We start from the raw sequence: 12,880 nt of genomic DNA on the forward strand, positions 1-12,880 counted from the left end.
GGTCTTGCCAAGTTGCCCAGGCGGATCTCGAACCCGTGGGCTCAGGTAATCCACTCACCTCGGCCTCCCAAAGCGCTGGGATTACAGGCTGAGCCACCAAGCCCAGCAGCTTTATGTTTTCTAATAAAGCTGATGTCTACACTCTGTGCCTGGTATAAACACTAAAGCACTGCTTCCTACCACGTGGTCCCTGGAGTCTGGATCAGGGCACTGCAAAATAAGAACTGTTTTCAAATAACTAATTAGTCATCTGCTTTTTTTTTACTAGCACCAAGACAGTGGCAAACAGTAGCCTTGGGTGAATCACGCAGCAGCACCAGATCAACGCTGCCCCCTCCATCCCCTGGAGGATGAGCTGAACACCACCACCCACCTCTGTCTCTGTCTCTCTCTCCCTCTGCTCCTCTGTGCCTCTGGAATGCATGCACCCCCATCTATTCTTGCTGTTGCTGTCCTGGGTCAAGGCCTCCCTCACCCATTTGAGTTCACACCAAATTAGTGACTAAATGCTAAGTGGTATCCTGCAAAAGAAAACTGGAGAAATCCAAACAAAGTCTGGAATTAAGATGATAGCTATGTACCAGTGTTAATGTCTTGGTTCTGATGGTTAGATGCTAGCTGTGGTTCTGTAGGATGCTATTGGCAGGGGAAACTGGCTACGGGTGTATGGGAACTCTCTGCACTATCTTTGCAACTTTCTGGTAAAACTAAAATGATTCCATAACAACCAGAGTATTAAACACAGTAAGTGACTGTATGTTTTGTGCCAGACCCAAGCAGTGAATGAGCTGCCAGAGAAGGCCCATGGGGCTGGCATGGCCGGTGTGGGGTCTGGGAGCCTTCACATGGAAAGCAGGAAAGGGGGCTCCAGGGAAAGAGATTGAGAGCTTGGAGCTCATCAACCAGGACACAAAACTGCTGGGCACAGGAACAGATGCTCCAAGAGCTGAAGACAGAAAGCAGGAAAGGAGCCAGTGGGGGGAAAAAAATCAAAGTAAGGAGGGAAATAATAAAGAACAACAAAAGTCAGTGAAAAAGAGAAGGAGTGAACCATTAAAAAATTAGCAAAACCAAAAACTAGTCATCTGAAAAGGGCAGTAAGATAGACAAGCCTCTGGCAAGACTGATGCCGGGGAAAAAAAGTGAGAAAATGCAAATTAAGTACAGATGAAAAAGGGAAATGGCTCCAGAGGCAACAAAGAATGTCATACACACACTAATGTACACCAATACATTGAAAACCTAGTTAAAGTGGATCAATTTCTGGGAGGAAATAAGCCAAAATTGGCATCAAAAGAAACAGAAGGAATCCGCACTGCCAGGAAGATGGAGCAGATGCATATTCCTTGTCTCTCCTGCTAAGTGCCACAGTAACAAACAAGCTGACTCTGAGAGCTGAAAAGAAGATGGCCAACTGCTGGGGGCCAAAGAACAGCACCGAGGTGGGTCCCTTGGGGCTGCTTTTTGGATCCCATCCCAAACTGGTAGCTGAGGAAGCCGGCAGCCCAGAAATGCCAACAGGTACGGACAGGGGGCAACTCAGCAATACAGAACACTCTTAGACAACAATCACTTAACTCTTGTCAGACATCTACAAACACTGTGGCTCCACCCCCACCCAGGCCAGCAAAGGCCAAGCAGAGCCGAGTTGACCTTGCTAGGCTGGAAAACTCCACTCCTTGCTAGGATGGTGAAAAGCTAGGACTTTCACCCTCCTTTGCTATCCCCCACCATAAAGTCACAGGAGGCCGCATGGTAGGAGCAACAAAGATCTCCTCCCCATCCCAGTCAGCAAGAGACCAGTAGTGGCTTAAGGGGAGGTATGTCCTCCTGCCCCACCCAGGAATAACAAGGAGATTCTTCCACAATGTCAATGAGGCCAATTGGGGTGACCTGCATTTCTACCCCCACTTGACAAGAATGAGACGTCACCTCTCTCTAATAACAGTCAAAATATTCAGGTTTTAATAGAAAATGACTCATCATACCAAGAACAAGGAAGATTTCAAACTGAATGAAAAGAGACAACACATACCAACACTGAGATGACAGGGGCGTCTGAGTTATCTGACAAAGACTGTAACAAGCAATTACAAACATGCTTTAAACAAAAGAATAAAACAGAAAATATCAACAAAGAAAAGGAAGATATAGTGAAACCAAGTGGAAATTTTAGAACTAAAAAATATAATAACTGAAATAAAAAACTCAGTGTAAGGGCTCAACAGCAGAATGGAGGGACAGAAACTGGAATACAGAAGTAAAATGAATCAATCTGAACAAGAGAGAGAAAATTAGACACTTAAAAAATAAACAAAGCCTCAGAGACCTTGGGACTACGAAACAGAGGAAAAGGAACTCAAAAGAATAATGATAACTTCCCCAATTTGGCAAAAACTGTAAGCCTATAGATTCAAGAAGATGAGTAAATCCCAAATAGGATAGACCAAAGAAATCCACCCAGTGTGCATCATAGTAAAATTTGTGGACGTTAGAGGAAAAAAAATCTTCAAAGCAGCTGAAGAAAAACATTTTACCTACACAGGGAAAATTCAGACGGTGAGTTTCTTATTAGACACCATGGAGGACAGGAGGAAGTGTGTAACACTTTTCAAGCTGAAAGGAAAGAGTTGTCAAACCAGAATCTTACATTCAGTGAAATATCCTTAAGGTATAAAGGGAAAATTAAGACATTCTCAGGTGGTGAAAAATTAAAAGAATTTGCCACCAGCAGACCTACCCTGAAAAGCAGTTAAAGGAAGTTCTCTAAACAGAAAGAAAACAATAAAAGTAAAACCCCTGGAACAACAGGAAGGAATAAAGAATAAGAATTCCGGCTACTCGGAAGGCTGAGGCGGAAGGATCGCCAGAGCCCAGCAGGCGAGGCTGCGGTGGCCGGGAGCAGCCACTGCACTCCAGTCTGAGCGACAGAGTGAGACTCCAACTCAAAAAAAAGAATAAGATAAGCAAAAATACAGATAAACACACTGAACTTTCCTTCTCTCCTCCTTGAGTTTTCTAAATTATGTCTGATGGTTGAAGCAAAAATAACTGTGCTGTGGTTCTAAATGTGAGTTCAAATATATGTAGAAGAAATATTTCAGACAATTATAAATGGGAGAGAGTAAGGGGACATGAAGGAAGGTACGCTTTCCATACTTTCCTCAAATTGGTAAAATGACAACACTAGTAGACTTTGATCAGTTATACATATGTAATGTCATACCTCGAGTAACCTCCAAAAATTTATACAATTGTTTCCCCTTGTTCATGGTCTCTGAAGTTTCAATTACCTGCAGTCAACAGTAGTCTGAAAATATTACATGGAAAACTCCAGGGCAACCCCTTCAGGTTCCCTCTCACTGTGGGAGCTTTTCTGTCCTCTCAACAAATCCTGCTTTCCCAAAAAAAAAAATCTGGAAATAAACAATTCATACGTTTTCAATTAAGTGCCATTGTTAGTGTGAAAAATTTTGTGCCATCACACTCTGTCCGCTCGACAACATGAATCATCCTTTTTTCCAGAGTATCTATGCTGTATACAGTACCATCTGTTAGTCACTTAATAACCATCTCATTTATCAGATTGGTTATCACAGTATTGCAGTGTTGATACTCAAGAAACTCTTATTTTACTTAAAAATGGCTCTAAAGCACAAGAGTAATGATGTGGCAATTCAGATACGCCAAAGAGAAGCCTTGAAGTGTTTCCTTTAAGTGAAAAGGGAAAAGTTCTCAATAAAGAAAAAAAAATAGTATGTGAGGTTATGAAGATCTATAGTAAGAATGAATCTTCTATCCATGTAATTGTGAAGGAAAAATAACTGTGCTATTTTACTTTCATACCTCAAACTATAAAGTTTAGGGCCACAGTATATGATAAGTATTTCGTGAAGATTAAAAAGGCATTAAATTTGTGGATGGAAGACATGAACAAAAACTTGCTCCAAATTACGGCAATTGGGTTTGGTGCTATCTGCAGTTCCAGGCATCCACTGGGGATCTTGGAATATATATCCCATAGAGAAGCAGAACTACTGTATAAAGACCTATACAGAAAAACACTATAAATAAATAAAAATAAAATCCTAAAAAAAATGTTCCATTAACCCAGAGAGAAGCAGGGGGAAAAAAAAACTCAGAGGAAAAAAAAACAAAAAAACAGAAGGAACAAAAGACAAAAAAATCAAATGGCAGACATAAGCCCTAATTTATCAATAACTATACTAAATGTAAATGGCCTAAATATATCAATTAAAAGACAGACACTAGCAGAGTGAATCTAAAAACACGACCAAACTACCTGCTGCATACAAGAAAGTCACTTCAAATATGATGCATAGGTAGATTTAAAGGAAAGTGAGAAAAAATGCATAATAAAACTTGATCCAAAGAAAACAACAGTGGCTACATTAATATCAGATAAAGAAGACATGAGAACAAAGAAAATTATCAGAGACAGAGGTACACTATGTAATAATAAAAAGGTTAATCTATTAAGAAGGCAAAGGAATTCTAAATGTGTATGCACCAAAGAGCAGTAAAATATATGAAGTAAAACTGATAGCTATGAAAGGAGACACAGACAAATCCATATAGTTAGAGACTTCAACATCCTTCTCTCAACGACTGAAAACTAGACAGAAAATGATCTGAAGTCAAAAACATCTTTAACTCACGAAATCCATAAGAAATTTAGAGAATACTCCATCCCAAAACAGTGGACTACACATTCTTTTCAAGTACTCATGAAACATATACTATGATAGACCATATACTGAGACATAAAACAAACCTCAAGAAACTTAAAATAATTAAAATTAATACACAGAATATTCTTCACCACAATGGGATCAAACTAGAAATCAATGACAGAAAGAAAATAGGAAAATTGGCCAGACTCGGTGGCTCAGCCTGTAATCCCTGCACTTTGGGAGGCTGAGGTGAGTGGATTGCCTGATCCTGTGGGTTCGAGACCAGCCTGGGCAACTTGGTGAGACTTCATCTCTACAATGAATCAAAAATTAGCCAGGTGTGGTAGCGCGTACCTGTAGTTCCAGCTACTTGGAAGGCTGAGGCAAAAGGATTGAAGGATCGTGGAGCCTAGTGGGTCAACTCTGGGGTGGCTGTGAGTATGCCACTGCACTCCAGCCTGGGCAACAGAGTAAGACTCCAACTAAAAAAAAAAAAAAGTAGGAAAATCTCCAAACAGAAACTGAACAACAAGCTTCTAAATAACCCATGGGTCAAAAATAAAGTCTCAAGGCAAATTAAAAAACAGAAATAAATGAAAATACAACATCTCAAAATTTGTGTGACAAAGCTAACTAAACTCATGCATTAGAAAAAAAGGAAAATTTTCAAATCAATAATCTAAGGTCCTGCTTAAAGAATTTAGAGAAAGAAATAAGCAAAATAAACCTAAAGCAAGTAGAAAGAAATAAGAGCAGAAAGCAATAAAATAAAAAACAGAAAAATAAAAGAGAAAAATAAATGAAACAAATAACTGGTTCTTTGAAAAAACTAATAAATTGACAAATCCCTAGCAAAACAGACCATGAAATAAATAAAAATCACAAATTTCCAGTAACAGGAATGAAATTTCCACTATTACTATAGATACTGTAGACATCAAAAGGATAATTAGGAGATATTTCCAATCGTTCTACACACATAAATTTGACAACTTAGATGAAATGGACCAATTCCTAGAAACACATAATCCACCAAAACTGACTGAAGGAGAATAGAAAATCTGACTGGACCTACAGATAGTAAGAGAATTGATCAGTAATCAAAAACTTCCCAAGAAAGAAAAGCTCAGGACCATACAGCTTCACTGATGAATTCTACTAAAACATTTAAAAGAAGAACTGGCCGGGTACAATGGCTCACACCTGTAATCCCAGCACTTCGGGAGGTGGAGGTGAGAAGACTGCCTGAGGCTGGGGATTCAAGATCAGCCTTGGCAACTTGGTGAGATGTAATCTCTATAAAAAATCAAGCCAGGCTTGGTGGCTCAGCCTGTAATCCCGCGCCTTTGGGAGGTTGAGGTGAGTGGATTGCCTGAGCCCGCGGGTTCGAGACCTGCCTGGGCAGCAAGACCTCATCTCTACAATAAATCAAAAAATCAGCCGGGCGTGATAGCGTGCGCCTGTAATTCCGGTTACTCGGAAGGCTGAGGTGGAAGGATCGCCAGAGCCCAGCAGGTCAAGGCTGCGGTGGCTGGGAGCGGCCACTGCACTCCAGTCTGGGTGACAGAGTGAGACTCCAACTCAAAAAAAAGAAAAAATCAAAAAATTAGCCGGGCATGGTAGCATACACCTGTAGTTCCAGCTACTTAGAAGGTTGGGGTGGAAAGATCACCTGAGGCCAGCAAGGCAAGGTATGCACATTTCAGCCTGGGCGACAGAGTAAGACCCTGACTCAAAAAAATAAAATAAAATAATAAAGCCAGGTGTGGTGGTTCAAGCCTGTAATCCCAGCACTTTGGGAGGCTGAGGTGAGAGGACTTCCTGAGTCCCGGGATTTGAGACCAGCCTGGGCAGCTTGGAGAGAACTCATCTCTACGATAAATTAAAAAATTAGCCAGGCATGGTGGTGCACACCTGTAGTTCCAGTTACTTGGAAGCCTGAGGTGGAAAGATCACCTGAGCCAAGCAGATTGAGGCTGCGGTGACCATGAGTATGCTACTGCACTCCTGCCTGGGAGACAGAGTGAGACTCCAACTCAAATAATAATAATAATAAAGTAAAACTGGTCAGGTGTGGTGGCTCATGCCTGTAATTCCAGCACTTTGGGAGGCCAAGGCGGGAGGTTTGTTTAAGGCTAGGAATTCAAGACCACCTGGGCAACATAGCGAGACCCCTTCTCTACAAAAAAATAAAAATAAAAGTTAGCCGGGCATGGTGGTATGGACTGTAGTCCCAGCTACTTGAGAGGCTGAGGTGGAAGGATTGCCTAAGCCTAAGAGGTCAAGGTTGCATTAAGCCATGACAGCACCCACTGTATTCCAGCCTGGGGGACAGAGTGAGACTCCAACTCTAAATAAATAAATACATACTTGAGTGAAGAATTAACATCGATTCTTCTCAAACTCTTACAAAAACTGAAGAGAAAGAAACATTTCTTAACTCATTCTATGCAGTCAACATCACCCTGATGCCAAAACTAGACAAAGACACTACAAGAAAATGAAACTACACACAAATATCCTTTATGAATATTGATGCGAGAATCCTCAACAATATACTCTGCAAAACAAATTCAGCAGCAAATTAAAATAATTATATGCCATGACCAAGTAGAATTTATTCCCAGGAGCAAGGATGGCTTCACACACAAGCATACAAAAATTAATCAATGCAATTGATTGTGATTGACTGTGATTGACTGTGATTTAATGTCAATGTCATTAGCTGACCACCTTAATTGAATGAAGAGAAAAAAACAATTGATGTACAAAAAGATTTGACAAAACTCAATACTCTTTGATGACAAAAACATTCAATAAGCTAGGGATAGAAGGGAGTTTCCTCAACAGGATAAACACCACACGTGAAAAGGCCATAGCTAATACCATATTTGATTATTAATAATGAAAGCTTTTCTTCTAAGATGAGGAACAAGACAAGGATGCCCATTTTCGCCATTTCTATTCAACATACTATTGGGAGTTCTAGCCAGAGCAATTAGGTAAGAAAAAGAAATAAAAGGCAGCTAAATTGAAAAGTATAAGTAAAATTATCTCTGTATGCAGATTACATCACCCTATATGTGGAAAACCTTAAGGAATCCACAAAAGTGTTGTTAGAGCTAATAAATAAATTCAGCTACAAGTGGTGGGAAGGATGTAGAGAAATTGGAACATTTGTGCATTCCTGGTGGGGATGTAAAATGGTGCAGCCACTATGGATATGCGAAGTATATTTCAATAAAGCTCTTTTTTAAAAAGATACAAATGATCAATAAGCACATAAGGTGCTCAATATCACCAGTTATTAAGGAAATGCAAACTGAAACCACAGTGAGAGTTTATACTCACCAGAAAGGCTATAGTCAAAAAACAGATAATGACAAGTGTTGACAAGGATGTAAACAAAATGAAACCCTTATTTGCTATTGGTTGGCATGTAAAATGGTGAAGTCATTTTTGAAAACAGTCAGGCAATTAATTATTAAACCTAGGACTACTCTATGACCCAGCAATTCCACTCCTAGGTATCTGCCCAAGAGAAACAAAACATATGTTCATACAAAGACTTGTGCACAGATATTCACAGCAGCATTATTCCTAATAGCCCCAAACTGGAAACAACTCAAATATATATCCACTGATGAATGAATAAACAAAATGTGGTATATTTATATAGTAGCTTCACTCAGCAGTAAAAAGGAAGGCAGAATTGATACTGTAACATGCATGGACTACAAAACATCATGCTCTGTCAAAGAAGCCACAAGACTGTGTACTATATGGTTCCATTCATATGAAATGTCCAAAAAAGAAATTTACAGAGATAGAAGGCAGATTAGTGTTGCCTGGGGCGGGGAGGTAGGAGGAAAGCTGGGACTGGGGCTGACTAAAAAGAGTTGAGGGAATTTTGAGGGGTGACAGAAAAGTTCTAAAACTGCATTGTGGTATGGTTGCTCAACTTTGTAAATTTACTAAAAACCACCAAATCATGCACCTATAATGGATGAATTATGTGGTATGTACATTGTGCCTCAATACAGCTGTTTGTTTTTTAGGGGCACCACAAATCAGAGGGTTAGGAATGTGGTTTGGAGGCAGGAAGAAAAGTTAAGTGGGGTCCTACCTCACACACATACAAATAAATAACAGACAACACCAATTAACTCTTAGGGAGCCCTCCCTTGTGCCAGGGCCTTCTCAGCACGCAGCTAACGCTTACACTGATTCCTTTATCACCATCCCCCTAGGAGGTAGGAAATGCCATTATTCCAATTTTACATAAGTGGAAACCGAGGACAGAGGATGAAGTAACATGTGCAGGGTCATGGCTGTCAGTGGCAGGAACAGGCTGGACTCGAGGTAGCCCTCACTCGTCATGGGTCGACTCAGGAGGCTCTCTGTGAACATGGGCAGGGACTGATCCTAAATAAGACCCACAGGGCACAAATCACAGGGTGAAAAATGAGAGGACTCTGTCCCACAAAAGATAAAGGATTTGGCTTAACACAAGGCAGTGCTGGAATGAGTAGCAAGCAGTGATGAACAGAGAGAAAAGTGCTATTTGTGACTAAAACCAAGAAAGGCACTGTCCAGAGGACACAGGCGCTCCTGCAAGCCATGGGGATGAAGAGCAGGGGTGGCTGCTGTGAAGGGGGAATCCCTCTTGACTCACCTTGCACTAGGAGGTGAAACCTAACTCAACCAGAGTCCCCCTTCACCCCCCCAGGCAGCACCAGCAACACGTGGGTGGGGCAGGGCAGGCCCAGCCAGGATGGGGCACTGAACTATATGCAGAGCAGAGAGAAAACAAGGCAGTCAGCAGAAGTTAACAAAGCAGAAACTGCGAACCAGAGAGGCTGGGCTGTGTGGGAGGTTTCAACATGGAGGTGGAGATGGAACACACTGAGTACATGCACACACAGACATGGATGCTCCCCAGCTCTGTGCACTGGAGGGGCTGGCAAAGTGACACGCAGCACCCAGACCCCGAGTTTTGAACACACCTAGAAGGAACCAGGGCTCCCTGGAAGAATGGCTGTTCCACAGCTGGAGCATCTCAGGTGCAGGGAAGCAAGATGGGCTCAGAAAACGTGGGGGGTGAGTCACAAGGAACAGAGCCAGCTGGAAGGGGCAATGTGAGCACTAAATTAAGAAGTGATGGTAATGGATTATAGCCCCTTGAGTAAAACAGCCTCTCAGAGGGCGCCCTGATAGAAATATATAAGTGAGTGGACAGACGGGAGAAGGGAGAGCTCTTCATATGAGAGGGCACCAACTCATGAAGGTAGAAGCAACGATGGAATCAGAACTTGGCAGACAAGAGACACCACTGGCTGTTAAGACTAATGGGCGAGGGTGGGATTTTCCAACTCTCTCCCCACAAAATATGTGTCACCTGGCAAGGAGACAAATGGAGAGGCTCAGCTGACATCCCCTTCCATCTGTGATCAGGGCGAGCCCACTGTTAGCGCCTAAGTCAAAGGAGGAAAACAGCACCATGACATTCTGGTCTATCTGCGAGGGCATGTCAACCCTAAAGGGAGAGGCATCCCACAAAATAACCAGTCTGTAGTTCTCCATCTGTCCCAAAGTTCAGGAGGGACGGAGGGGCTGCTCCCAAAGACAGTCGGGCCAGCTGGCCTGGAACCGAGCCCGGAGTCTGGCAGAGGCTGACCTCTGAGCTGCAGGACCTCGAGCAGCCCCATGTGGCACCCCAAAAGGAGGAGGAGTGGAGATTTACTCCCAGTCTAAATTATTCACAAGAAAAGGGAACGCACCTCTTTAACAAGCCATCGCTTTATGAAGCAAGGTTAACAATTTCACTTGATTCAGTGGAATATTATAAACTCTCTGGGGCCCATTTGAGGACTTCTACTTCAGGCGCAAGGTGACGACTCAGCACTTTTTATATTATTTAGAGAATAAAATTAACCCTCACAGGCCCAGTCTGCTGCCTCTCCTCCCGTTGGATCTGGCCGGCTCAGCGCTTTCCCATATATAATTACAAGCTGCTATCCATCATGTGGCGGCACCGCAGCGCGGACACACCGAAAGGCACGCAGTAAGCACTTCCACTAATAGAAGCAGGACTTAAATATCACTTTGATATTTTCATTTAAATTGGAATATTTTATAATAATCGGCCATGGCCTCTGTGGGGGTCCTGCCGCCACCCCACCCCAGGGTCTGAAGCTGTCCTAGCCAAGCCCTGCCTCTCGGGAAGGGCTTCCCTACCAGGTCTCAGGTTGAAGAGCCCTGTCTGGCCCAGCCAGCTCTCAGCCTTGCAGCAGGATTGGGGGGCTCACCTCTGGAAGTGGGTGTCGGTCACACTGGTGGAGTGGACAGGATGAGAGGGAGGACAGATCGGAAGGGCTCAACCCACTGTAGAGGGCAATGCACAAGGAGGGGGCTTTTGGGTCTGCTTCTGGACCCTGAGTTCCACACTGTGAAAACACTGGCGGGGCATCCCACAAAATAACCAGTCTGTAGTTCTCCATCTCTCCAAAGGCCTAAGGGCTTAGGGCCTTTGGGGCTGGGCTGGAAAAGGGTTCTTGGGGGTGACATGTCTACACCCCATGCCTGGTGTTCTTAATTTAATGAGTTTCCCCCTCAGGCTGCAGACCCCTGTGGCAGGGCCATCATTCACAAGATGTGCAGTGGGGCGATAGTAGCCCTTGCTGTAGGCCCCTGGGTTGGTAAGTGGCTCCCTCTTAGGGTGCCAGGGACCAAAGAGACCTCTCCAGGGGTCCCCTGAGCCCAGGACCACACCCTCCCTTGCAGCCTCCTACTGGCCCCTCCCCAGTCTGAGCCAGGAGGCTGCCCAGCCTCAGCCACAGGCCCTAGGCCAGATGCAGGAGCCCTCAAGGTGGGGAGAGCCACAGAGGTGGGAGGCTGGGGGAGAAGATGGCTTATACCTGGGATCCAGCCCGCTGGGGACACACAGAAGAGAGTAACCTCTCCTGCCAGTACCACACCACTGGGGTGTGGGAAGTCCTCGGTGAAGCCAGAGGGGGGTAATTAAGAAGGAGAAGGAGTTCAGTTTGCACAGCTGTCAGTAATTTCCCACAACAGCCTTCACGGCTGGCAGGTGAGCCTGCCCGTGCCTCACAGCAAGACAGGCAGCAATGATGCCACTCAGAGGAGGAGGAAATCAGTCACCTGGCCAGCTGCCGTGGGTGAGCCTTGCAACCCAGTTCCCTCATTCCCTACTCAGCAGTGGGTGCCACCCAATGAGCTCCAGCCTAGCTCACCCCAGCCTCAATGGCTGCTACCACCTTTGCTCTGCCCAGCTCCTCCCTTCCAGGCAAGGTGGGAGTGCCCTGTCTACCACCTACCTAGCTTCTTGGGGAGGTAACTCTACCTGTGGCCCTGCCAGTCCCCCGGCCTCCGATGTCCCCTTCACTCCCACTGGCTCCCTCAGCAACAGTTCTAGAGGCTGGCCAGCCCAGCTACCACACCCTCCACCACACAGGGTTTGCTCCCTACTGTAACCCCTGCTGTCCATGGGGCCCTTGGTCCTCTCAGTCCTCTCGGTCTCACTTTCCCACAGTTTAAACTCCACACTGCCCTGGCACTGTGTGACCCCAGGCAAGTCGCTGGACTTTTCTGAGTCACCTATGAGGTGGACATGATGACCATAACCACCTCAGGGCTGCAGAAGGATCACATCAGCTACCACAGAAATCACTGAGAACATTTAGGGGAAAAACCAAGTCACAGGAAGCTCCTGGCCCACCATGCCCAGCCGTGGCCCCTCACCTTTGCGCCCAGAGGGCAGTAGCCTTTGAGGAAATCGTTGCAGACCTCGGCCTTCCGGGACACATACACATGACTGTAGGGACAATTGCTGTTGTTGCAGATCCCCTTCAGGAAGTAGGAGCACACGGGCATCTGTGGGGAGGGTGGGTGGTGAGTGCCAGCAGACCTACCCCCTGTGCCCACGCTGCCGGGCTTGGCCACCCTCTAGGGCCCACGTCCTACTTTACAAGGAGAATATCAGGACTCAGGCCCTGTCCAAGATCTCACAGACAGGTGCCAGCCACACAAACTATGGCTGGAGACCCTCCCATGGTCCTGTCCAAAAGAAATGGACACATGGTGCCAGCCAGCAGGAGGGTCGGTCACTAAAAGCCTCAAGGCAGGGAGGCTACCTGCACAGAAGTCAGTCCTGCTGCCCTAGGTGA

The 12,880-nt window shown here is 44.7% G+C and overlaps 1 protein-coding gene across 1 annotated transcript in view; it reads right to left on the bottom strand.

Annotated features, from left to right (window-relative positions):
• ZC3H3 (zinc finger CCCH-type containing 3) overlaps window positions 1-12,880 on the bottom strand; it is a 107,719-nt gene that overhangs the window by 8,256 nt on the left and 86,583 nt on the right. The window contains exon 9 of the mRNA XM_008056695.2: window positions 12,456-12,587. Within this exon, the coding sequence (XP_008054886.1) occupies window positions 12,456-12,587 (132 nt within the window). The remainder of the gene's footprint in view (window positions 1-12,455; window positions 12,588-12,880) is intronic.

This window comes from Carlito syrichta, unplaced genomic scaffold (genome assembly GCF_000164805.1).
Source record: "Carlito syrichta isolate Samal-C Ts95f unplaced genomic scaffold, Tarsius_syrichta-2.0.1 Scaffold302450, whole genome shotgun sequence".
Taxonomy (NCBI): domain Eukaryota; kingdom Metazoa; phylum Chordata; class Mammalia; order Primates; family Tarsiidae; genus Carlito; species Carlito syrichta.